This window comes from Ruditapes philippinarum, unplaced genomic scaffold, assembly GCF_026571515.1.
Source record: "Ruditapes philippinarum isolate M1 unplaced genomic scaffold, ASM2657151v2 ctg11904_1_1_1_1, whole genome shotgun sequence".
NCBI classification, from domain to species: domain Eukaryota; kingdom Metazoa; phylum Mollusca; class Bivalvia; order Venerida; family Veneridae; genus Ruditapes; species Ruditapes philippinarum.
The window spans coordinates 1,371-28,985 of NW_026852980.1; the positions used below are offsets into that span (position 1 = coordinate 1,371).

Here is a 27,615-nt window from a genome sequence, read left to right on the forward strand (position 1 = left end):
ATTACGCCAAGTGTCAGTTGCTTACTGCGGCTAAAACATTATTATGCTTAAATGGGATAATATTGAAGTCTGAAGCTGTTACCGGCTTTAAAAAAAGAGAGATCATGGACTCGAGTCCTAATCGGGTCACGGCCATGTTTTTTCATATGACATCAGCACTGGTTGGTTCCAGGAAGCGGAATTTTTAGAAGACGGAATCTGTAGCTAATAAATTGCATATGGTTGGTTGTTTTAATATCCGATCAAAATGTGATTATGAAATCGATCGTCGTGACTTTTCTTTGTCGGCATTTACGTAAGATTTCGTTTTTCTATTTCTTTTCTTTTTTTGTAACTTCGTTTCAGTCATTTGTCATTCGTCATCTATCATTCTCCGTTTTACATATTTTTTAACTCTTTTTTCTGTTCGTCAATTTATAATATTCATTGTTACAAGTGCACCGCTTGTTATTGCTAAATCATAACGTGTACGTAATATCTGAGTAAAATACTATTTTGTTATAGGTGATGAGCACTGAATAAGCCTTATTATATATCCGGTCTTTTCATTTTTGTTTGTTCTGGCATTCTGTTACTGAGTTTGAATATCATATATCTTGATATTATTCCATGCAGTGCTCAATATGAAGTTGCTTTCTATCATTAATCTGATCCACCTATATGGTTGATTCATATATCATTATCTAGCCGCATTGCCGAGTGATTAACACGTCGTGTTTAAAGAGCGCTCAAATGAAAATTAGTTGGTTTTAGGAATTTGTAACCATAAACGAGATAATTAAAGACGTGCACTTGTCACCTTTGCCATCGAACACCTAGCTACGTCTACATGAAACAGTTCTTCAACACTTCTGCTACCACTTCACATTGTATTAACCTGTGATATTTCTATTCTCATGCTTATTCTACACTGTATGTAATACTTGTATACAATATATTATAATGCCTATTATGTTTCGAAAGTAATCGAAAAGTAAATAAGATAAAATGATATTTTACAAGACAATTATGACAAAATTTTCAGGAAAAAAATCGATTGATCAATAATCATACTGAAAAGACGAGTGGGGAAATAGATTGTACGGCGGGTGGGACAAATATATAGATACCTTTCAGTTTCATTTAAGTGCACGTGTCATCCAAAAATCAACTGAGTGTGAAAAAATGCACACGAAAAGTAAAATGCAGAAGTTTTCATGCATGTCTCGCATGCAAAAAATAAATAAAATAATCCGTATTGAAAAAATATATTTATTCTATTTCGGCATACCAAATGTTGTGATACGTTATTTAAAAGCGTTTATGTGTTAATTATGTCTCGGTTAAAAGAATTCCAACCATACGCCAATTTCAGTATTGGTAGAAGCCAAATTTTGATTTTTGTCGCCATCATTGTTTTGAATAATGTGTTTGATTTGCTCCGCTGTCCGGTTGTTGGTAAAAATGTTTTCTATAAAGCTGCCGTATATGAACATGCCGTAATATTTCCGGATAAAGTAGCAGAATCTTACGACGAGGCTTTTATACAGATGTCAGCTAATCTTAGCATCTATAAAATACAGGCAGACATTGCAGGACATCTTGTAAGTTATTTACTTTATATTTTATATATACATGTAATTTACGCAAGTTCAATGTGTTTTCATGATATGTTTTCGCCTTTGTATTCAAAGTGGCACGCTTTCTGATGAGTAAAAAAAAATCTTTAAAATATCAATTTGACAGAATTACTACTTTTATCACAAACTTTTACCGCGTAACTAACGAAAAAAGAAGAAGAAATTTCGGCATATTTATAGTTAAATTTATTACTAAAAAAACAATACAATAACTATATTTCATAACTTTTATTTTTCTCTTTTGCTTTTCTTTACTTTTTTGCATCGTTTAGCGAGGAATCAACATACAATAAACAGCTTAAAAAACTTTTTTTTTAAAATAAATTTGATTTTCCGCAGATGCTGTGTGTGTCCACCATTCTTATTTTCAAACTAAATCTTCGTCAGCAACAGTTTAGGCTTTTGAAAAGGGAATAAAATCAGTATTTACATTGCATTAAAGTGTATAATGCTATATATCTGTTGTAATTTACTAGACAGATTTGTATTTTTCAAAAACAATAATTCCAATATACAATGTACCTACTTGATAAACATACGTTCAATATTTCCTTAGAAGCGAATGGCGCAAAACAAACTTATTACTCACTACTAAAGTACATCATGTGGCCCCGTAATGGTGCCTGACATTTAGGAACAATATTGCCATATTGCCTCAAATGTAAAAGATATACAGACAAAAACAAGATTCAAGGTATTATTAAAAAGCAAGGCATATAATATGCATAAGGTTATGATAGATAAACAATATACTGAACAGTTATTTAAAAGAGATTAGCGAAACATAAATACATAAAATTATATTATAATAATGAGAACAATTTGACTTACACATATAGGTATTTGACTTAACTTTACTCTTTGGACACATTTTTTGTCATAAATAAATGATATCTAAATTATTTATATGTTAATACACTCATTAAGGTTGAGAAAATCATGCCATACAGGAGAATGAGTTATTTGAATTTATCAATAATAATTTTGCAGAATAATGCAAGTTTTAATAAAATTGAACGGTCAGTGCTATTCATTAAAATATTCTAATTTATAAATGTTGGAAACCTATAAGCCAAAGAATTCCCGTAAATTGTGCTATCATGTTTTAATTTGAGCAAGAGCTAAAAAATTTCTTGGTTTGAATTTTAAGTGAAAAGAATAAGTTTGAAAGTCAGCATGTTTTTGTTAAAATTCTATATCATTGCCCACATCAAAACAAATTACTTGTCGCTGTGTCGAGTAAAAAGTGTTATATATATATATATATATATATATATATATATATATATATATATATATATATATATATATATATATATATATATATATATATATATATTTGCATAATTGATTGAATATATTTAAAACTGCATTGCTCTCACAAAATCATTAAACAGGCTTGGTTAAAATATATTGTGTTGTATTTATTTATTTGAGTGCAACTAAAGTCTGAAATTGATAGTGTAGTCGTTGGTCCGCTAAAGATTTACCCTGAGAGCGAACGCCGATTCGTAAAGTAGTTTTCTAAAATAGATTTCTTACCACTGTTTTCAATACATGTATATGATAACGTAAGAATGAATGAGTAAAAATATAATATACATGTACTCAAATTGAATTATAATAAGATTAAAACTAAAGCATTTTAGACAAACATAATAATAAATCTGAACATATCCGGATAGTTAAATCAAGAAAATTAAAATTCTCTAAAACATGCTAGCGCCATCTTTGCTATTTAACTAGCATTAAAAAGTATCTCTTATAATTCAACATCTCTGATTACTTAAAAGGATTTTTATTGAAATTTTTAACCGTTTTTGGTGAGATTTAGAGTGGCCGTGAATACTGATATTGTACAGCAGATGCATCCGACTGTGTGTGAGCCTAAATAAATCCAATTTTCCAGGGTTTTTTTTGCTGGCGATGGCCAGACCATATTTTATAAACCATAAAAAAGCAACCTGCATCACCTGTGTCAGTATAAGCATTTGCAAATATGTAGTTCCAATACCAACTTGGCGTTGGCGTTGGATACGTAAACGTTTTACAGAACTTCTTGTCATATACTTTCCAAATCCATGTTTAGAGCTGGACGCCGCGTGCAACGGACATTTATTTCATTTGTTACCACTAGTAGGATTAACATTCAAAGGGTTTCTATGGCCCTCTTTCATCCTTCAATATGTAAGTAAAATGTAGAAATTAACAAATTGGTCACCCGACCAATTGTATACTACTAAAACACTTGCCCAAGCATTTAAGCTTAATGTACTTATGTAGGTTTGAGAAGCGAGTGCGGCCATCCATGTTGTATAAAGCGGGCTTTGATACGTTATTCTTAATATTTTCGTTCCAATTTTATGCAAATAAAAACATGCTAAAACCAGAATGAAAATACTGTACCTTTGCCTCTTTTCTATTGCTTGCAAAGATTTTCGGGAGTTATTTTCTCTGGAAAAAAATGTTTTCTTCTTTTCTTAAATATTTATTGTCTTCTCTTTTTCATCTCATATTTCGTTTTTATCCGTTGTTAGTGTTTATAAGTAAGCATTCACAAAATTAAATTGGTCAAGAACAGCATAGCCGTTGGAGTAAATGCTTACCACTAACCAATTTATTGTTTGAAATTATTTTTATATAACTGTCGATTACACAATTGACTAATTAAGTTAGTTATTCTATTAGTAAAAAAAAACACTGATACATGTTTTGATTTACTTTAACACATTTTTTTTTCTTTTAAAAGTGTACTTTTATAACAACACTCTGACATAACTATTACTTTTATAAAATTTTTACTTTTCTGAAATAGTTTTATAAAGTAACTCTGAAATTAGTTGTAACTTTTATAATGTCACACTGACACAATCTTCCATTTAAACTTGTTGCATAATTACGTCCGAATTTTCTATTTATATCTTTTTTCTGATACAGTTTTGAGACATATCATAAATAATCTTGACATGCGCCGTCTGTCGTTCGTGTGCACTCGTGAAATTTTATGGTTTAGAAATTAAGTGGGTCTACGAATCTGATTTTCAATGTTAGGAAGGCAAATCTGTTTTGCTTGATCAAAACTCTTTAGTGTTTAAAATTATTTTTTGCCAAATAGAATTGCGGTATTTCAAATGAATAGTAACACATGAACTTTGGTGAATCAACTAAATGTAATCAATTATGTAAATCCAAAGTTTTATTAAAAAAGGTAATTTCAAACACTTAATTGGTATGTGCTTATTACTAAGCATTTACTAAATTTACTCAATTAAATTGGTCGAACGACTGGGCCGTTCTTGACCAAATAAGCGTTCTTGACCAATAAATTTTGCAAATGCTTACTTATAAACACTTACCTATGCTTAAGCCGGAACTATTTTTATTCCTCAAAAGCTTCCTGTTTTAGTGTTCTGTTACAGTTTCCGAAACACTACTCATTGGGTATATAGTTGAGCCACCTTTTGCGTTTTGATCGTCAGTAAAATGGTCTAGTATAAGTGGAAAAACAACGTTGTTTTACATGTGCTACCGATCTCACATATAGTTGTTATTTAATTAGGAGCTGATTTTAATCAGATTGGTGTGCTCCAAATATGATATAGTACAAAGTATACGAGTATAAATGAGCACCTAATAAAACATAACAAAACACCTAATATAATATAAACATTAGGTGTTTTATTCATGCATATAAAAAAGTTATCTTGTTTAGGAAACAGTTACTTCAATAGGCCCAAAGAATTTTGGCGTAGATTGTTATGCATTTGGTCGTCCGTCCGTCTGTCTGTCCTTGTCCTGCCTGTATTATTTTGTAACGACTGAAGGAAATTAAAACTACTTGGCAGAAATGTGAACCATTTAATATTTTAATATTATTTTCACATTCTACTAAGAAACGTTTCTTTTTTTATACGTGAAAACATATCTATAAATACTTTTTAAAACATACATCATGCTCTAGATTACCTTTCCACTTTTACAATCTTTATAAGCATAATGTTAAATCAGTTTAACTTTACTTAATTATTCTCTGTAAAGTTTTTTTTTATAATGTAACCATTGTTTTTTTACAATTAAAATAATCTGAAATATGTTTGTAAATTTGTTAAATATATACAATTTATTTGATCATACGAACTGGATGATAAAATAATATAACACCAAAAAAGAAAAAAAAAAAAAAGAAATGTTAACCAGAACGAAACGATTTGCAGAGCACATGTTGGTTATGGTCAATGGCAGATTTAAAGTCATTTTGTATGAATTGTAAAATTTCGTGTCCGCTCTTTTAAATTAAAACAACAAGCCTTTAGCTTAGATATTTGACATACAACACCAGTTTGTAGTTTCCTACAAAATGTATATTAAGTATGACCCTAAGGTCAAATTTGGCTCTGCCCGGGACTAATGTACAGGAAAACACATTCTATCTACTTGCTTGTTGCCCGAGCTTCTATATTTGGCATATAGCATTTCCTAGTAGACCTCTATAAACGATTTATGAATCATGTACCTATGGTAAAGAATGTCCCCACCCTGTCATTCAGTATCATAAGCATGATTAAAATACAACATTTTCCAGACAAGTTTCTTGGATGGATCTCTTTCTTAATTGAATTATTAGTTTCCATTACTCAAACAAATTAATATCCGGGCGTATATTGCCACGGTTTTGCGGTTCTCTTGTTGTTTTTTCTGAGTACATAAAGGGAGTTGTCGGAAAGTTTCAATATTTAAATAGATGTTGTAGCGTTAACAGGGATGGGATCAGCATCAAAGTTGTTTAATTTTCCTGCTCAGTAGACAATAAATTTTTATCATGACCAGTGCATGATGCGCGCATGTGAGTTTCTAACTAAGAATAATCATATTATATAATAATAATGAAAATGAAATTAAAATTTACGTATTTTAATATAAAATATGAAAGTAACATGAAAAAACGTAAATGTATGCAAAATTCAGAAAAAAATTTTGCTCACAAGGAAAAATCCGTGCAAGTGATATAAGTCGAAGATGTCATTTATTCAACCGACTGACACTTCTGTTATTTGTAAAAGACATTGGACAGATTGAATTTGATAAGACATTATAGACATGTTAACAACAACAACAAGTTCCATACGGGTTTTTTAGTTGTTTAGATTTGGGGTGTTTCGTAGTTGTTTTTTTGTGTGTTTAGTTTTATTTTTATGGATTTAGTTATCGATAAACAAACCTGATATATAAGATGACTTTGTATGACAACAATAACCATTTCTATCTTCAGGATGTTGATATAATTGTCTTCCCAGAAAATGGAATATATGGATATAAACTAAACTCACCCTCCGATATAGAGAACTACCTAGAATTCATTCCTGATCCTTCAAAGGTCAACTGGACGCCATGCATTGAACCTGATCGGTATAAACGCACAAGGGTGCAAGCGTTCCTTAGCTGTCTTGCAATGAATAACTCCATGTACCTAGTTGCTAACTATGGTGATAGACAGCCTTGTCTAACTTCCGATTCTAATTGTCCTCGGAACGGATACTACCAATATAATACTAATATCGTGTATAATAGAGAAGGAACACTTATTGCGAGATATCACAAACAGAATTTGTTCTTAGAGACACAATTCCAACAGCCTGTTAATGCAGAAACGGTTTTCTTTGACACTGACTTCGGAAGGTTTGGGACCTTGACTTGTTTTGATATTTTGTTCAAAAGTCCTGTCATAAATTTGCTGGAACAAGTTGGTGTAACTGATATCGTGTTCACCACAGCATGGATGGACGCATTGCCATTCTTTACTGCTATTGGCTACCACTCATCTTTTGCGCATGCGTATAACGTCAATTTCCTCAGCGCGAATCTCCACAATCCATCGGAACGAATTCAAGGCAGTGGGATATACACACCAGATGGCGCTCTATCGTATTACTATGACAGAAGTTCACAAAATGGACGTCTTCTGGTTACCCATGTCCCCGTAATTAGTAACGATAGACGGGTATTCACAAAGTTTACTATTAACACTACTGAAATAAAGTTTTTACGAAAACACGAATTTCAAGGCAGACTGTTCGGTGATATATATAATTTTATAAGTCTTCGGTCAAAAAATGAAAAAGTTACAATTTGTTATGAAGATTTTTGCTGTTTCCTTTCGTATGACCGAGACGAAATTAAGGGCAATTACGCTTTTGGAGTTTTTAGTGGAATACACACTAATAACGGCCCATATTTCCTTCAGGTTTGTATTCTGCTGAAATGTGGCTCGGAGGACAACAGTTCCTGTGGTCGATACACTTATCATGCAGACGGAAACTTTAAATATTTTAATATGAGAGGTAATTTCTCAACTCCTTATATTACTCCACAAGTAGTGACAAGCAGAAATGGAACCCTCGAGTTGCCACTACATTTTGCTTTGAAATTTGATGCAAATGGCTTAACCGGAAGTTCAACGATGTCACCATTACTAGAAACATCCCTTGTTGGACGCATTTATGAAAGGGATAAAGGATCAAAACACGTGGTAGCCAATGATCCTCGAATTGTTGAAACCTCATGGGTAACGATTTTATTTCGTTCTTTGTGTTTTTGTAAAGATTTTCTCTGGGCTTTATCAAATCTCATTTGAGTATACATATTGTTTTTCAAGAGACTTCTATCGACTAGTGATAAAAAAGGTTAACAACACTTTTCAACATAACCACCTCCACTACAATGTTCCGGTAATACATGTCTTTAAACTGTGGCTTTCTTCTTGTATCATGTTGTGTAATAAATGGACACCATGTGTCCTTCTTTTTGATATCAGTTTTTACGTTAACTATAACACCATATACAAGGTAAGTATTCACAGTGCACAACGTTTTTATCCAGAGCTTTTTTTTTGTAAAAAGAAGACTTTGTTGTTTGTTCTAGTGTGTCCAAAATATGCAACTTGCATATATTAAAAATAACAGTACGATTTCGAAATGTAATTTATAAACATTCCGCGAAACGGTGCTAAATATACGAACCATCTCTTGTGGATCTATTCAGCGTACTAGTAGATGAAGCTTAAATGATAGACGGTTCCTTTCTTTAAGTCCAAATCGCAATAAATAAGGGTCTGTTTCAATGTTTTAAAAAACATCGATATGCAGCTAGATTTCGTGTTAACTCTACCTCCAGTCCATTTTGTGACATTTCACACCAGCACCAACGACGAGAGGAATATCTAATACACTGTTGCATGAATATCCGGGGGAAACGTGTTAATAGAGAAAAGTCTGAACTACATTTCGATTTTCTTCAAAAGCTTTGAATATTACAACAAAATTTTTTTTAAAAGGTTAAATTTAACTTATCCCGTGACTGACTTTCTTTCGCATCTCACAACAGGATCCGCAGAAATTCAAATATTTTTACAGATACACAAGTGCCGTGAAATAAATGACGAGACTTGATTTCTTTTTGTGTGAGGGCTAGGTGTTCTTTTCAATTAGAATAGTGTTTTATTAAACCTAAGGCAAGATTATTTGAAGAAAAAAAAACAACAAGAAAAGCCATGTTCTAAAGCGAAAAGAAAATCTCGCAAACTTGGTTTATCAGTGTCTTCAGAGTTGTATTTGTTTGATTCCGTGTTAGCACCAATTTTGATGTATGGCTGTGAGATTTGGGGCTTTGAGAACTTTAATTTAATTGAGCAATTCTGATTGAACTTTTGTAAAATTATCTTGAATCTCAAAAGTTTTATCCCTAATTGTATTTTATGTGGGGAAACAATTTGTGTTGCTATTAAGGTTAGAGCGTTATATCATTAGGCTTAAGTTATTCTGTCAAAGAATGACAAGATATGTAATATTTTGTATAACACTGCATTATCATAACACAATAATTTTTATCATTGTTGTCCATGGATTCATATTGTTAAATAGTTTTTAGATAGTTTGGGATGTCAGATTGTTTTAACAATTAAAATATTTTTAACTTTAGCCAGTTTAAGAACGCTCCAAAGTTGAGACTTAGATGATCAATTTGTACAGGAATGATTATGTACATTAGAAAATTCACCTAAATGTCTAATATATCGCATGTACAAAATTACGTAATGCTTCAAAAATTATCTTGATATCCTGTCTGTTAATTTAAGTAAAAGTTTATGTTACTATAGAATAAAGAATCATTGATTACCAACTGAGAAAGTTCGGCATCTTGGTATCCAGCAACAACTAAAAACATGTACTTTTTGTGATCAGAATATGTTTGGTGACGAGTTTCACTATCTTCTTGAGAGTGTTTAGAATTAGATATATTGATAAGAATTATTGGAATCATTCAAGTGTTTTATATTATGCCAACTTATGAATATCAATAGCAAAGCAAAATTAACCAAATTAGCATTAATTTGTCAAGTAATTACAGATGTAGTCAAATAGCTTCTTACTGTTGATATCCTTGTATTGACTTTGTACTAAACCAGTACTTTGTTAAACAATCCTGTTTTTAGGTCCATTTTTTTTATTTAATTTCACTCAGATAATATTGTTGTTATCAGAAACAAGTTTCTTTAATCTATATTTGCATATGCAGGGACAGGCTGACAGTCTTGTGGCTGTGGGATGTTAAAAAGTGTGTTTGTTTTTGTTTTGTAACTTTCTTTTTACTTTGAAAATTGTGTTTATGTTTTCCTTTAGTACACATCTTATGTTTGATGAATGAATAAAATCTTGAAACTTGACATTGTTTACTTTGCTATGAGAATTGTTATCGATAGTTTACAAAAGAACTGACAAAAAATGCAGGCGGTGGTGAATAAGATTGTGCAGCACATTGCAAACGCTTGCTGCGATTCCATAAACTGACTGTTATAGGCAACATACTGATTCGACCTTTATTTGATTACGAACATTTTTTTGATACAAGTTCATTTTTTTACCACAGGGCCATGATTTGAAAAAAAACATGATCATTTACAAATATCTATGCTAAGGCAGTTCGACTAGTGAGAACATTTTAAAAGGAATGGTTACACCACATATGAAGCCATTATCATTTTTAAGACCTATGACCAAGGTATACACTGCACTGGCGTCAATGGTAAAACTATATCGTATGCAGGCAAGTTTGTTTTTTTTCCTTCAAAATATGGCCAAGTAGTTAAGATGTGATGTGAAACTATTGTGGATGATGTGGCAGCCAACGATCATGTAGAATAACTCACACAGCCGCCTCCGTGGTCGAGGGGTTAGAGTCGATGACTTCTAATCCAGTTACCTCTCTGGCGTGGGTTCGATCCCCGGGAGATGCTTTGGTAGTTTAGCGCGGAGGAAGGTAGTCTAGTACTGGTGTAACTCTCCAGGAACGATGGTTAGGAAACTACCCGCCTATATGACTGAAATACTGTTGAAAAAGGCGTAAAATGAAACAAACAAACACTGACCCACAGTGCCGAGCTATAACTTTCATACCAAATATCCAAGTGTTGAAAATTGAGTACCTCTCTAAATTGTCTATTTTTTGCAAAAAAAGTTAAATACTAACTAGAAATGCAACTGTCAGGGCGTGAATGCCCAGGCACACCACTTTGTCAGAATCAACAGTAGTGAAGATAGTAAGCCAGTGCTTTGCTAAGTTATATATTCAACTTGTTTTAGTGGCAAAGATCAAATTGACCTTTACCTTTGTCCTACTGACCTCAAACTGCCACTGCAGGAATTGAATACCCCCAATTCATGCAGTTTTGCCTTGGGTGTTTTATGATGAATATATGAGAACATAATTGTATGCTTCAAATGTGAAAATGCCAAAATCTATATACTGTGGACAAGCATTCTTAAGCATTTGAGCAGACAAATTTATTGTAGTAAAAGCCCCAGTGACTTTGACCTTTCACACAGTCACCTAAAAATCAATATAGGTTATCTAATAAATGAAGTCATAACCAACCACAATACTAAATATGAAAACTGTTGGTTTATACAGAATTTATTTTAGTTTGATTGTGTAGGAAGCTATAAGCTTATAGACACACTTTCGAATACGTTACTGGAACCAACTAGTACTGAGCAATGAGTGTAGTTAACAACAACTTGCCCCTGACTGGGTTTGAACCTGTGCGGTTAGCGATCATATTAAGACTGTTGACCAAAGCATTCCTAATCAATTGAGTGGAAAAGCTTTTTGAACTAAAGGCCCCTGTCACCTTGACCCAGTGACTTCAAAGTCAATAGGAGTCAGTAAATGGTCATGATCCACCTCCATGCCAAATATGAAGACTGTGGGTCAAAGCATTCTTAAGCAATTGTGTGGACAGCTTTTTTAGTCAAGGCCCCAGTGACCTTTGACCTTAAAATCAAAAGAGGTCATCTACTAATCATTCTTACCTATATGCCAAATATGAAGACTGTGGGTCAAAGAATTCTTAAGTTATTGGGCGGACAGCTTTTATTAGTCAAGGCCCCTGTGACTTTGACCTCAAATCAAAAGGGTCATGACTAACCTCCATGCCAAATATGAAGACTGTGGGTCAAAGGGGGGGGGGGGTATAATAATGGTATGGGAAATAATCTTATGCAGACAAAATGAATTTCCTTGAATCTAACATTAGTAAATTGACCTAGGCATGAAAATTACTGCCCAATAAACAATGATAATTTTTCAATAAGAAATTCATATTGTGCTAGTTTTTCATTCGAGATGACCCATGTTCGAACTCATCCGAGCTATCAACTAGATAAGCATCCTGACCAAGTTTGACGATGATTGAGGCAAAAATGCGACCGCTAGAGTGTTAACAACTAAATGTGAACGGACGACGGACAATCATCGATCCTAAAAGCTCACCCTGAGCATGCTCTGGTGAGCTAAAAAGCCTCATGTCTGAATAAACGTAAGAAATACAAACAAAAACATGAAAAATAAATTACATTTATTTTGCAATTTTTTGCAACTGATTACAATTGTTATGTACAATTGCACATCCAAACCAAACTTATTTTCTACTCTATGACACAGGCAGTTTGGTTTGAAAATATGATATAAAATAAATGATGCAATCAGCACACAGTGAGCATTCACATGTTATAAAACAATACTAAGATAGTGTAATAAACCTTAATAAAGTACTAATTAAAGAGAACATTTCATTTACATGTTATACAAGGTCTACAGTACTAACATGGGTAAAAGTTTAAGATGTCAAAAAATCTTGAAATCAATATTATGTTATAGTGTTTTTTTACTTAAAATGGTAGCGAAAAAGCTTATGTTTCAGGAATATTAAATCCCAAACTTCAGGAGTATCAAAATTCCAAACTTAACTTTTACCCATGTTAACTCATTGAACTGAATACTAAAAGTACATTATAGTAGTTTTTATTACTTATATATTACCCTAAATGATAAATGATATGTATATCATCTATCTGCCCTATCTAAGGCATGAACATATAATCATCAATCATTGCTAACATTCTGAAACATTTTTAGGTTGATCAAATTTTAACAATATGTGAATATTAATAACTAAAACCTCAATACCAGTTTTCAATTATTTCAGGAAACACTCCACACTTAGTTTTCTGTATCTATGCACAAGCCTTGCATTTTTTTTGGAACAATTTACTGCCATTACATAGGCTTGATAGATAAAAAAAAGGTAAAAAAAATGTTAAAATGGAATCAGTGAACAGGTGGTTTTATTATGGTTAGCAAAACAAAACCAAATACTTTTTAGTACATGTACATGTAATAACAGTGGTTCACAGGAAAAATCATTCATCTTTTAGAAATACATTTGGATTCCTGTTAATTACAGAAATTCACCATCCATTTTCAAACGAAGACTTAATGAAGATGTCCAAAGTGTGCCTTCTCATTACTATGTATGTAAGAGAAAATACCAGATTATACACACAAGTCTTTCTTTAGGGGTTCTTATTTTCTCTATTTTATCGCCACATCAGCGTTGTTTGTGCCGTGTGGAGGCTGTAAAAAGACGCCCCGTACATTCAATCAGAGATGTTATATTTTCGATCCTTAAAGATCGTTCAGCACGACATTATTGTCTATTCTGCGGATGTTTCAAAATTAAAAATTGTACCAGTTCATTTTAAATGTTGAATTCAGCTTAAGCCGGTGCTAGGGGCGTGTACGGTAAATTGCACTTGACCGTACCGTCCATGAACAGGCTCAATCAAACCGAACCTGCAACATTTTCAATTTTGCCGTGTTGGGCTTTCTTTAGGGGTTCTTATTTTCTCTATTTTAGAACACATTGTAGTTCTCTCAAAGAACATTTGTTTTCAAAAAACATAATAGAAAGTCCCCTATGTGAATGTGGCGACATAGAAAACACATCTCATTATTTCTTCTCGTGCCCAAGGTACCAAGATGAACGAAATGTCCTCATTAACAATTTAAACGAAATGATAACTGTCACACTTAACGTTTTACTCTATGGTGATAATTCAATTGCTGACGATTTAAATGAAGCAATTTCCTACATATACACTCATATTTACACACTAGAACAAAAATGTTTAAATTGTAATAGAAGAGTTATTTTCTAGACTAAGATGAAATAGAGATGCATAAATCTTCTCAAAAGTATATATAAACTCGTTCCATCAACTCCATACTATTATAGTAACCATTTCCTGTTGTTTTTCTTCTTTCTCTCAAATCTGTCTCTTACTTCTTACCTTCTATTACCCAACAATTTCAACTATTAACTTACGTTTCCGTATCTTTTTTTTTCTTTATTTTTTTCAAACATGTTTAATGTTCTATTATTTTTCTTGATAAGTTTAAACGTGCTAATTTGTGCTTTTATCACTAACGTGTATTTATGCTATAGCGCTATAGGGTTTTCCTCTATACTTTATTATTCAGGTCGGTTCGATTAGGAAAATCATAGTGCAAATTGCTAACTTTCTTGTTAGTTTATAGTGAAAATGTTATGTATATTTAACACAAAAATGCATATATAATTGTTACCATTATAAATACTATATAATAGTGATTACGGAAAGAGTTTCTAAAAAAGCTTGTCAAGCTTCCTACTCAATCAGTACTAATTATTTTTGGTCAAATATGATGTAAATGTAATGTTTATAAATAAAATATTGTTTAAACTAAATACCTTTGAAAAAAAACTGTTAGCCTGTAAGAATTATCTGCTCCATACAACCTGTGTATGGGTACCTACATTCATTCCAATTTCATCATTAAAATACATTTAACCAAACAGACAGTAAACTTGTTAATTCTGCGACTGTTTTTAGAAGACAAAATCTGTAGCTGATAAACTGTTTGCATATGGTTGGTTTCATAACGACTCACATTTTAATCTCTTTTAAAACATGTGGTTTATGAAATCGATTGGCTTGACATTTTGCCAGTATTTACGTAAGATTTTGTTGTTGCTTTTTTGTCACTTCGTGTCCACAGGCGGCAGTATCCCGCCGGAATGCGCCTCAGTCGCCGAAACGACGATTTCCCGTGTTCCACATTGTTTGGCAAATGGACATATAGTAGGCTTTACACCTTTCTATTACTATAATTTTGATAGTGGAAAATTTTCTTTTTATATAATTTCATCGGTGGTTTTGTTTTTGGTACCTTATAGTTAGCCTTAGAGTGTTGAATTTTTTTTCAGGGTTGTAGCAGGGGTCCAGGGGCAGATAGGGGTGGGGTGTCCAAACACTGATACTGCCGCCTGTGTTCGTGTCCGTCATTTGTCATTCTCCGTTTTACACATTTCTTTCCCCTTTTTCTGTTCGTATTTTTATCCATATGCATTGTTACAAAAATTTGTGAATATGTATATAACACATTCATTATTATGTGCGCGTAATGTCCGAGTAAGCCTTATTATATTTGTATCTGATCTTTTCATTTTAATTTGTTTGTTCTGGCATTCTGAGTTTGAACATCAGATTCCAGGGCTACTCTATATTAAGTAACTTTCTATTATCAATCTGATCCACCTATATGGTTGATTCGTAGATGTCCCAAATTATTGTGGTTAACACGTCGTATTAGTGTTCTTGGGATTGCTGGACGTGTGGGTTCAAACTCCGAAGCCGTTGTTTCCGTGAGCTCCTAACCTAGTACTGGTTGGTTACAGGAACTGATTCGAGAGTGTTTCAGCAAGCTTATAGCTGCCTACTTAACCAAACTAAAATAAAGTGATATAATAAAAGTAAATTATTATTCCAGTGACTTCCCTTTACGCTTTGGCCGCAAAGTTATTTGTCTGCAGTTTTGTTTGATGTTTAATGGCATATTTGGCACATTTTTATGCATTTTGGAAAAAAATGCATGTTTTTAAATTTGTTTAAAGAGACTCACATAAAAATGAGTTGTTTTTTAGGAATTTGTAAATTAAAGAAGTGCACTTGTCACCTCTGTCCCACAGTGCATCCATTTCTACATGTACCTGAAACAAATATTCATCACTTTCGCTACCGGTGTACAGGGCATTTGCCTAGGACATTCCTATAGAAGATTCTTGCTTATTTTTCACTGTATGTAATACATTTACACAATATATAATACCTATTTTGTTACGCAATATTTTTACGTAAGAAAACGAAAAGAAAATAAGACAAAATGATATTTTTTGGATAATTATGACAACATTTTCAGAAATCAATAGATCAATAAGCACACTGAAAAGACGAGTGAAAAATAGATTGTACGGCGGGTGGGACAAATATATAGATACCTTTCAGTTTCATTTAAGTGCACGTGTCATCCAAAAATCAACTGAGTGTGAAAAAATGCACACGAAAAATAAAATGCAGAAGTTTTCATGCATATCTCGCGTGCAAAAAAATAAATAAATAAAATAATCCGTATTGAACAAATATATTTATTTTATTTCGGCATACCAAATGTGAAGATACGTTATTTAAAAGCGTTTATGTGTTGATTATGTTTCGGTTAAAAGAACTCCAACCATGCGCCAATTTTAGTATTGGTAGAAGCCAAATTTTGATTTTTGTCGCCATCATTGTTTTGAATACTGTGTTTAAGATGCTTCACTGTCCGGTTGTTGGTAAAAATGTTTTCTATAAAGCGGCCGTATATGAACATGCCGTAATATTTCCGGATAAAGTAGCAGAATCTTACGAAGAGGCTTTTATACAGATGTCAGCTAATCTTAACATCTATAAAATACAGACAGACGTTGCAGGCCAACTTGTAAGTTATTTACTTTATATTTTATATATAATTTACGCAAGTTCAATTTGTTTTCATGATATGCTTTCTTGTATTCTAAGCGGCACGCTTTCTGATGAGGTAATTTTTTTTAAATATCAATTTGACAGAATTTACTACTTTTATCACAAACTTTTACCGCGTAACTTACGAAGAAAAAAAGAAAAGAAATTTCTGCATATTTTATAGTTAAATTCCTTACTAATTAAACAATACAATGACTATATTTTCATAACCTAGTTTTTCTCTTTTGCTTGCCTTTACCTTTTTGCACCATTTACCGAAGAAGCAACATATAATAAACAGCTTAAAATGTACTTTTTTGCTTTTGCATCATTTGCCGAAGAAGTAACATATAATAAACAGCTTATAGTACATTTTTTATACTTTTTTGTAATAAATTTGATCATTCTTGTTTTTAAATCAAAACTAAATCTTCGTCCAGCAACAGTAGGCTTTTGAAAAGGAAATAAAATCTGTATTTACATTGCATTAAAGTGTATAAAGCTATATATCTGCTGTAATTTACACAAAAGTTTTGTATATTTCAAAACAATAATTCAAATATCAATGTACCTACTTGATAAACATATGTTCAATATTTCCTTAGAAGCAAATGGCGCAAAACAAACTTATTACTGTAACTCACTGATATATATAAGAAATGTTTCCATATTGCCTCAATGTAAAAGAAATACAGACAAAAACAAGATTCGAGATTTTATTCAAAACAAAGGCATATAATATGCATAAGATTATGATAGATAAACAATATAATGAACAGTTATTCAAAAGTGATTAACAAAACATATATACATAAAATTTTATAATTATGAGGCCAATTTGACTAACACATATAGGTATTTGACTTATCTTTACCCTTTGGACACGATTTGTCTTATATAAATGCTATCTAAATTATTATATGTTAATACACTCATACAGGTTGAGAAAATCATGTCATACAAGAGAATGAGTTATTTAATTTTGAAATAATAATTTGGCAGAATAATGCAAGTTTTAATAAAATTGAATAGTCAAAGCTATTCATCAAAGATTCTAATTTATAAATATTAGGATGATTTGAGAATTTTGAATCAATAAACTTTTTACCAAGAGAATAAAAGGCTACATTCAAATAAGTAATGAAATTATCCCAAGAGATTGTTTTAGACATAAATGACATAAGTAGGAAAATTTACAATATCTTTCAAATATGATATTACCACCCATACATATTTTGAAAAATTTCATAAAAGAGCAATATCATTCATTCCGTCTATTTTTTCTTTTCTTTTTCTTTATAACATTTTAAAGTGAAAGGAAAAAAGAGATCGCTATAGACAAAGACGCATGTCAAGTTTACAGAACATTTTTTATTTAATTTTATTTTTAGTATTAAAGTTCTAGAAATTGGAGAATTTTTGAAAGCAGTTAAAAATCGCAGATTTGGTTTTATAGAGTATGTCCATGAGCGATAATTGAGTGCAGCACTTCTCTCGCCCCGTCGCGGTATTCAATTCTATGCATTAAAAGTATCGGAATCAGTGATCCCGAAGGACCAGAAAAATAAATCAACACTGAGATACTAAAACTATGAAAACAAAATCAAGAACAAGTCTGTTACATCAGGGACATGTCAACTTTTTTGTTCAAACTTTAAATCATTTGATAAAGTTATACATTATATTCACATTTTTACTGTTAGTAAGAAATAATTTCAGTAATACCAAATCAATACAAACCAGCAATCACACATTTAAAGAAAACCTTTTTAAATTGTTAACTTGACACATAGATCACTAGCTGTCAGTTCCTCTTTCTGTCTGTCTGTCTGTCTGTCTGTACGTACGTTTGTCAATTAACTTTCTTTAAGACCTTCATTGTACGAGTAACCACTAGACCGCTTATAAATAAATGTTACAGGACTTCTTTTCATTCTCACGAAAGTCTTGTTTAATGGAAACCTATAAGCCCAAAACATTCCCGTCAATTGTACTACATTGTTTCATGTTTTAACTTGAGCAAGAGTTAAACAGTTTCTTGGATTGATATTTAAGTCAAAAGTATAAGTTTGAAAGTCAGCATGTTTTTGTTACAAATTATTTGTTGTTGTGTCGCGTAAAAGAGTTATTTGCTTTATTCATTGAATATATTTAAAACTGCATTGCACTCACAGAGTCATTAACAGGTTAAAATATATTGTGTTGTATTTAATCGAGTGCAACTAAAGTCTGTGTTACAGTCCGCTAAAACTTTAGCTTGCTAGCGAAAGCCGATTTGGCCCAAAAATGGGTTAAATAGTTTTCTAAAATAGATTTCTTACTTGATTGCATGTATGTGACATGTTTATCAATCGTGGGTATCCGACGATGCTATTTTCAATACATGTATATAAAAACGTTAGAATAAATAATTAAAAAAAAAAAGAATCTACATGTACTCAAATTGAATTATAATTAGATTACAAATTAAGCATTGTAGACAAAAACAATTCTAAATCTGAACATATTCGAATAGTTAAAATAAATATCAACACAAGAAAATTAATTATATTTAAAATATGCTACCGCTAACTTTGCTATTTTACTAGCAGTTTAATAATTCAACACCTCTGATCACTTAAATGGATTTTTTTTTCGTTTTTATTTGAATTGGCGTTTTAAATACCGTTTTGGCGGGATTTACAGTGGCCTGAACACTGATATTGTACAGCAGATGCATTAATCAACTGGCTGTGTGTGAGCCTAAATAAATACAATCTAAAATTACTTTCCTTGAATTTTAGGCTGACAAAAAAAATTTAGGACCATATTTTATCATGCCGTTAAATCTGTGTGACGTAAAAAACGCAACCTGCCGGAGAGCTAAGGTCACCTGTGACAGTATAAGCATATGCAAATATGCATATCCAATACTAACTTGCCAACGCAAAAGTTTTACAGATCTTCTGATTATATACTTTCCAAGTTCATGTTGAGAGTCTTATAGACAAGTGTAAAGGACATTAATTACACTTATTACCGCTAATAGGTTTAACATTAAAAAATATTTAAATAAAGGTTCTGTATGGCCGTCTTTCATCCTTCAATATTTAAGTAAAATGTAGAAATTAATAAATTGGTCACCCGACCAACTGTTTACTCCAAAGCATTTATTAAGCTTTATGTACTTATATAGGCACGGAGAATGGTTTGGAAGCGAGTGCGGTCATTCATTTTGTCTTAAAGCGGGCTTTGATACGTTATTCTTCATATTTTCGTGTCAGATTCATGCAAATAAAAACATGTCAAAACTAGAGTGAAAATGCTGTACCCTTGTCTCTTTTCTATTGTTTGCAAAGATTTTCGGGAGTTATTTTCTCTGGAAAAAATGTTTTCTTCTTTTCTTTATGATCTATTGTCTTCTCTTTTTCATCTCATCTTTCGATTTTATCCGTTGCTCTTTAAAAATTATGTTTATAAGTAAGCATTTATAAAAGTAAAATTGGTTAATAACGGCATAGCCGTTATAGTAAATGCTTACCACTAACCAACTTAGTGTTTGAAATTATTTTTATAAAACTGTCGATTAAATTAAATTAATTAAGTTAATTATTTTATTAGTAAAATAATCTTACACTAAAACATTTTTTTATTTATTTTTACACAATTTTTACTTTTATAAGTGTACTTTTATAGCAAAACTCTGACATAACTTTTACTTTTATAAAGTCAATTTGACATAATTTTTACTTTTCTGAAATAGTTTTACTTGTATAAAGTCACTCTGACATTAGTTTTACTTTTATAATGGCACACTGACACAATCTTTCATGTAAACTTGTTGCATAATTACGTCTGAATTTTCTCTTTATATCTTTTTTTTTCGATACAGTTTTGAGACATATCATAAATAATCTTGACATGCGCCGTCTGTCGTTTATGTGCGTTCGTGAAATTTTATGGTTGAGAAATAAGTGGGCCGACGAATTTTAGGTTGCATGATTAAAAACTCTTTAGTGTTTGAAATTATTTTTTGTCCAAGAGGATTGCAGTATTTACACATTTACTTTCGACAAACTGTAATCATCTGTTTATTAAACATAATTTAAAACACTAAGCTGGTTAAAATTTATTAGTACATATTTACGAAATTAAATTGGTCAGGCGCTATATATATATGAGTATGAATAAAACACCTAATAAAACATAATAAAACACCTATTGTTTTATTAATGCTCATCAAAAAGTTAGTTATCTTATCTTGTTTAGGACACAGTTACTAGTACTTTAATACGCCCCGAAAGAATTTTGGCATATATTGTAATGCATTTGTTCGTTCGTCCGTCTGTTAGCCATTTCTTGTCCTGTCTGTATTATTTGTACCGATTGAAGGAAATTAAAACTATTTGGCAGAAATGTTAATCCTTTAGTATTTTAATATAATGTACACATTCTACTTAGAAACGTTTATTTTTTAATAAATGAAAATATATCTATAAATACCTTTGAAAAACATACATCATGCTCTAGATTACCTTTCTACTTTTACAATTTTTATAAGCATAATGTTAAATCAGTTTAACAGTACTTATTCTCTGTAAAGTTTTTTTATGATGCAACCATTGTTTATTCTTACAATTAAAATAATCTGAAATATGTTTGTAAATTTGTAAAATGTGTGCAATGTATTTATTTATACGAGCTGGATAATAAAAAAATATATAACCAAAAAAGAAAAAAAAAGACAAAAAGAAATGTTAACCAGAACGAAACGATTTGCAGAGCGCAGGTTTGACCTTCCTTAGGTCAAGGTCAATGGCAGATTTATAGTCATTTTGTATGAATTGTAAAATTCCGTGTCCGCTCTGTATCTTTTAAACTGAAAGAAAGAAATTAAAACAAAGTGGCAGCCTACAGCTTAGGTAGTTGACATACAACATCAGTACAAAATTTATATTTATTATGACCCTAAGGTCAAATTTGGCTCTGCCCCGACTAATGTACAGGAAAACACATCCTATCTTCTTGTGGCCAGAGCTTCTATATTTGGCATATAGCATTTCCTAGTAGACCTCTATAAAAGCTTTATGAATCATGTACCTATGGCAAAGAATGTCTCCATCCTGTCATTCAGTATCATGAGGATGATTAAAATAAAACATTTTCCAGACAAGTTTCTTGGATGGATCACTTTCCTAATTGAAAGTTTAGTTTTGATAACTCAAACAAATTAACATTCGGGCGTATATTGCCGCGGTTTTACGGTTTTCTTGATTTTTTTCTGAGTACATAAAGGGAGTTGTCGGAAAGTTTAAAAATCAAGATTTATATGTAGCGCTAACAGGGATGGGATCAGCATTAAAGTTGTTAAATTTTCCTGTGCAGTAGACAATAAATGACGTTTCATTTTTATCATGACCAGTGCATGATTCGCGCATGTGAGTTTCTAGCTAAGAATAATCGTATTATATAATAATAATGAAAATGAAATTAAAAATTTACGTATATTAATATAGAATATGAAAGTAACATGGAAAACGTAAATGTATACAAAATTCAGAAAAAAAATTGCCCACAAGGAAAAATCCGTGCAAGTAATATAACTCGAAGATGTCATTTATTCAACCGACTGATACTTATGTTATTTGTAAAAGACATTAATGGACAGATTAAATTTGATCAGACATTATAGACATGTTAACAACAACAGCAACAAGTTCCATACAGGTTTCTTTTAGTTGTTTAGATTTGGGGTGTTTCATAGTTGTTGTTTTTTGTGTTTATTTTTATTTTTATGGATTTAGTTATCGACAAACAAACTTGATATATGTGACAACAATAACCATTTAAATTCTCTCTTCAGGATGTTGATATAATTGTCTTCCCAGAAAATGGAATATATGGATATAAACTAAACTCACCCTCCGATATAGAAAACTACCTAGAATTTATTCCCGATCCTTCAAAGGTCAACTGGACGCCATGCATTGAACCTGATCGGTATAAACGCACAAGGGTGCAAGCGTTCCTTAGTTGTCTTGCAATGAATAACTCCATATACCTAGTTGCTAACTATGGTGATAGACAACCTTGTCTATCTTCCGATTCTAATTGTCCTCGGAACGGATACTACCAATATAATACTAATATCGTGTATAATAGAGAAGGAACACTTATTGCAAGATATCACAAACAGAATTTGTTCTTAGAGACACAATTCCAACAGCCTGTTAATGCAGAAACGATTTTCTTTGAAACTGACTTCGGAAGGTTTGGGATCTTGACTTGTTTTGATATTTTGTTCAAGAGTCCTGTCATTAATTTGCTGGAACAAGTTGGTGTAACTGATATCGTGTTCACCACAGCATGGATGGACGCATTGCCATTCTTTACTGCTATTGGCTACCACTCATCTTTTGCGCATGCGTATAACGTCAATTTCCTCAGCGCGAATCTCCACAATCCATCGGAACGAATTCAAGGCAGTGGGATATACACACCAGATGGCGCTCTATCGTATTACTATGACAGAAGTTCACAAAATGGACGTCTTCTGGTTACCCATGTCCCCGTCATTAGTCACGAAAGAAGGGTATTCACAAAGTTTACTATTAACACTACTGAAATAAAGTTTTTACGAAAACAAGAATTTCAAGGCAGACTGTTCGGTGATATGTATAATTTTATTAGTCTTCGGTCAAAAAATGAAAAAGTTACAATTTGTTATGAAGATTTTTGCTGTTTCCTTTCGTATGAACGATACGATATAAAGGGCAATTACGCTTTTGGAGTTTTTAGTGGAATACACACTAATAACGGTCCATATTTCCTTCAGGTTTGTATTCTGCTGAAATGTGTTTCGGAGGACAATCGTTCGTGTGGTCGATACACTCATGATGCAGACGGAAACTTTCAATATTTTAATATGAGAGGTAATTTTTCAACTCCTTATATTACACCACAAGTAGTGACATGCAGAAATGGAACCCTCGAGTTGCCACCACCTTTTGCTTTGAAATTTGATGCAAATGGCTTAACCGGAAGTTCAACGATGTCACCATTATTAGAAACATCCCTTGTTGGGCGCATTTATGACAGGGATAAAGGATCAAATCACGTGGTAGCCGATAATCCTCGAATTGTTCAAACCTCATGGGTAACGGTTGTATTTCGTTCTTTATGTTTTTGTAAAGATTTTCTCTGGGCATTAACAAATCTCATTTGAGTATACATATTGTATTTTCAAGAAACTGACATTTATAGGCAAGTGACAAAAATAGATTTACAACAGATTTCAACCTAACCACCTCCACTACCAAGTCCCGGTAATACATGTCTTTAAACAGTTGGTTTCTTCTTGTATCATGCTGTGGAATAAATGACACACCCTGTCTCCTTCTTTTTAAACCAGTTTTAATAAAAACTTTGCTACAAATGCAGACCGTTTTATTTCTTAGAAATATTTAGCATGGAAACGGGTGTTATTCTGCGAAAAGGGTTTCAGTTGAGAATCCGTTTCGATAGTAACGAACGTGTATATTTCTACAATCTTTGTTGCAAGTTGCTTATTTGAGTTTTCTTACCGATGTCAAATTGAAATAGGTAAAAAATGTGATCCAGGTGTTAAGCTACGTTAACTATAACACCAGACAGAAAGTAAGTATTCACAGTGCACAACGTTTTTTTTATAACTACATTTCGATTTTCATCAAAGCTTTGAATTTTATAAAAAAGATGAAAATGTATTGTATTGTATTTGTTTGATTCCGTGTTAGCACCAATTTTGATGTATGGCTGTGAGATTTGGGGCTTTGAGAACTTTAATTTAATTGAGTAATTCCAATTGAAATTTTGTAAAATTATCTGAAATCTCAAAAGTTTTATCTCTAATTGTATGCTATGTGGGGAATCGGGTGTAAATCAATTTCTGTTGCTATTAAGGTTAGAGTGTTATATCAGTAGATTAAATTTATTCTGTCAAAGGATGACAAGATAGAACACTGCATTATCAAAACAAAATAATATTTATCATTGTTGTCCATGGATTCATATTGTAAAATACTTTTTAGATAGTTTGGGGATGTCAGATTGTTTTAACAGTTAAAATACTATTAACTTTAAATAGCCAGTTAAAGAACGCTTTTAAGTTGAGACTAAGATGATCAATTTGTACAGGAATGGTACTGTACAATAGAAAATTCATCTAAATGTCTATTATAATACTGCACGTTTTTAACGTCGCTTTTCATTGGATAATCGTGACGTTTATATAGTTTAATATACACGGCTTCTGTCGATTCATTAAGAAGTCTTACTTTTTTCTCTAAAAAATGATGCGTGCTGTATTATTAATTCGTAATAAAGATTGTTGACTGGATATATTGCCGTATATAAACGGCTGTTTGCAATATAACCCCCGCCTAGAGGCTCGGATTATATTTACAAACAGCCGTTTATATAGGGCCATATAACCTGTCAACGATCTTTTTAACTAATAAAAATTAGGTAATGCTTCGAAAATTACCTGGATACCCTGTCTGTCAATTTAAGTAAAATTTTATGTAAATGTAGAACAAAGAATCATTGTCTGCCAATTGAAAAAGTAGAGAAAATAAGAATCCCTAAGGAAAGCCCAACACGGCATAATTGAAAATGTTGCAGGCTCGGTTTGATTGAGCCTGTTCATGGACGGTATTGTCAAGTGAAAACTACCGTCCACGCCCCCTAGCACCGGCTTAAGCAGGAATTCAAACATTTAACATGAATCAAAAAAAAACTGGTAAAAATTTAAATTTTGAAACAAGCCGCAGATGTGTTTCAATTATGGGCCCGGTATTATCATTTTTTGGGGAACCTTTCCAAAATTGTTGGGGAAACCACGGTTAGTTGCCAAATTTACCATTGAAAAAGCGGCATATGGTCTTCAAGTAAAAAAATGCATGTGCCCTAAACGAGAAAACAATGGGCGGAACTAAATAAAATGGAATTTTGAAAGGGGATCTGAGGTTATAAAGCCTGCATATCACAGATATGATGTCAAAAGACAAATTTTAAAAAGCAGGCCACATATCCTAAGGTCGACAAGATATGTACTTTTTGTAATAAAAATATGATAGGTGATGAGTTTCACTATCTTTTGGAGTGTGTTCAGAAATAAATATACTGATAAGAATTATTGGCATCATCCAAGTGCATTTAAGTTAAGCCAACTTAAAAACTGTAACAGCAAAGCAAAATTAACCAATTAGCATCATTTTGCTAAGTTATTAATAAAGGATGTTGTCAAATAGTTTTTTTACTGTTGATATCCCTGTTAGTACTGACTTTTAGTGCTAAAGCAGTACTTGTTAAGACAATCATTTTCCATAGTCTTAACTATTTTTTGTTTAATCTCGCTCTGATACCATTGTTGTTATCAGAAACAAATTTCTTTAATATGTATTTGCATGTACAAGGGCAGGCTGGCAGTTTTGTGGGGGTATGATACTTGTATATAGGGCTGTGTACTGTTAAAATGTTTGTTTTGTTGTTTTGTCTTCTGTTCTGTTTTGTATTTTGTCATTTTCTTTGAGCTTTGATGATTGTTTATGTTTTCCTTCAGTACACATTTTATAGCAAAGTAAACAATTTCAAGATTTTATTCATTCATCAGACATAAAATGTGTACTGAAGGAAAACATAAACAATCATCAAAGCTCAAAGAAAATGACAAAATACAAAACAGAACAGAAGACAAAACAACAAAACAAACATTTTTACAGTACATTTGTTATTGCATGTTTAATGTTTACAAAAGAATTGACAAAAAGTGAATACAACGCAGGCAGTGGAGAATAAGATTGTGCTGCACATTGCAAACGGTGGGTCCTATTCCGACCTTTATTTGATTAGGACCGTTTTTGAAACAAGGGCTGTAATTTGAACATTTTTTGAAAATGTTTCATGCTTAATATCTAAGCTATCGAGTTTTATAAGATGTTTTAAGTATTTGCTACGCAAGGAAACGCAATGACATGTGAAGGTGTGACCAATTTTGGCACCAGGGCTATAATTTGAACAATTTTTTTAGCATCGTCGAATGAAGCTATAAAATTGTTTGCTACATACAAAATATCTAAGCTCTGGGCATTGCGCTTAAATAGATTTTTAAAGATTTCATTTTAACATCTTTTTTAGCCCTTCTGACCAGTGTTCAATGGAGCACTTGAACCAGTGGCTTCAAAGTTAACGACGGCGGATGGATAAATTGTGATCTTGTGCTTGAGCTAAAAAAGCTTTTGAAAGTTTTTACAAGTTTTCCCTTTATGTGTCTGCGCAAATATTACCTATAGAAGTCTTTGTTCCCGGGACAAGGTCAATTTTACCTCAGGGTCATGATTTGAGCAAACTTTGTCAAGGTCCACAAGACATTGATCATGATTCATTATAAATACCTATGCTCTAGGCAGTATGACTGACCCACACTGAAGAGCTATAACTTTTGTAGGGTCCACAAGACAATTCTTCATGCCAAATATCTCAGCCCCGGACAAAACGGACTTAACCGAATCTGCAATTTTCATGTATTTTTGTTGTGATTAATGCTTCCGGGAGATTACAGCAAACATTGAGGTGATTCCGCTTTGTCAGCCATGTTTGTTTTCACTTAGTCTGTCCAAAAAAAAATTAGACCCAAATTCATATAACAAAGCTCACGATGTAAAATGATGAACCATTTGAAAGTGCACTTCCAGGTTTATGTTTTAAGGACAATTATCAACGAAAATAAAAATGATATCAATAAGAATATTTACCTTGAAAGTGCT

General features: G+C 32.1%; 2 protein-coding genes across 2 annotated transcripts; both read left to right on the forward strand.

The window, feature by feature from the left end:
* Positions 1-6,849: 6,849 nt before the first annotated feature.
* LOC132730077 (pantetheinase-like) lies at positions 6,850-8,250 on the forward strand. The gene has a single exon (XM_060715935.1). The coding sequence runs from the start codon at positions 6,850-6,852 to the stop codon at positions 8,248-8,250; it is 1,401 nt and encodes a 466-aa protein (XP_060571918.1).
* Positions 8,251-16,640: 8,390 nt separating this feature from the next.
* On the forward strand, positions 16,641-23,966 carry LOC132730087 (pantetheinase-like; the record flags this gene model as incomplete). Its single annotated transcript, XM_060715946.1, has 2 exons — positions 16,641-16,808; positions 22,674-23,966. Coding segments are annotated over exons 1-2 (1,461 nt in total), but the record flags the coding sequence as incomplete, so codon positions are not given.
* Between the last annotated feature and the right edge of the window lie 3,649 nt (positions 23,967-27,615).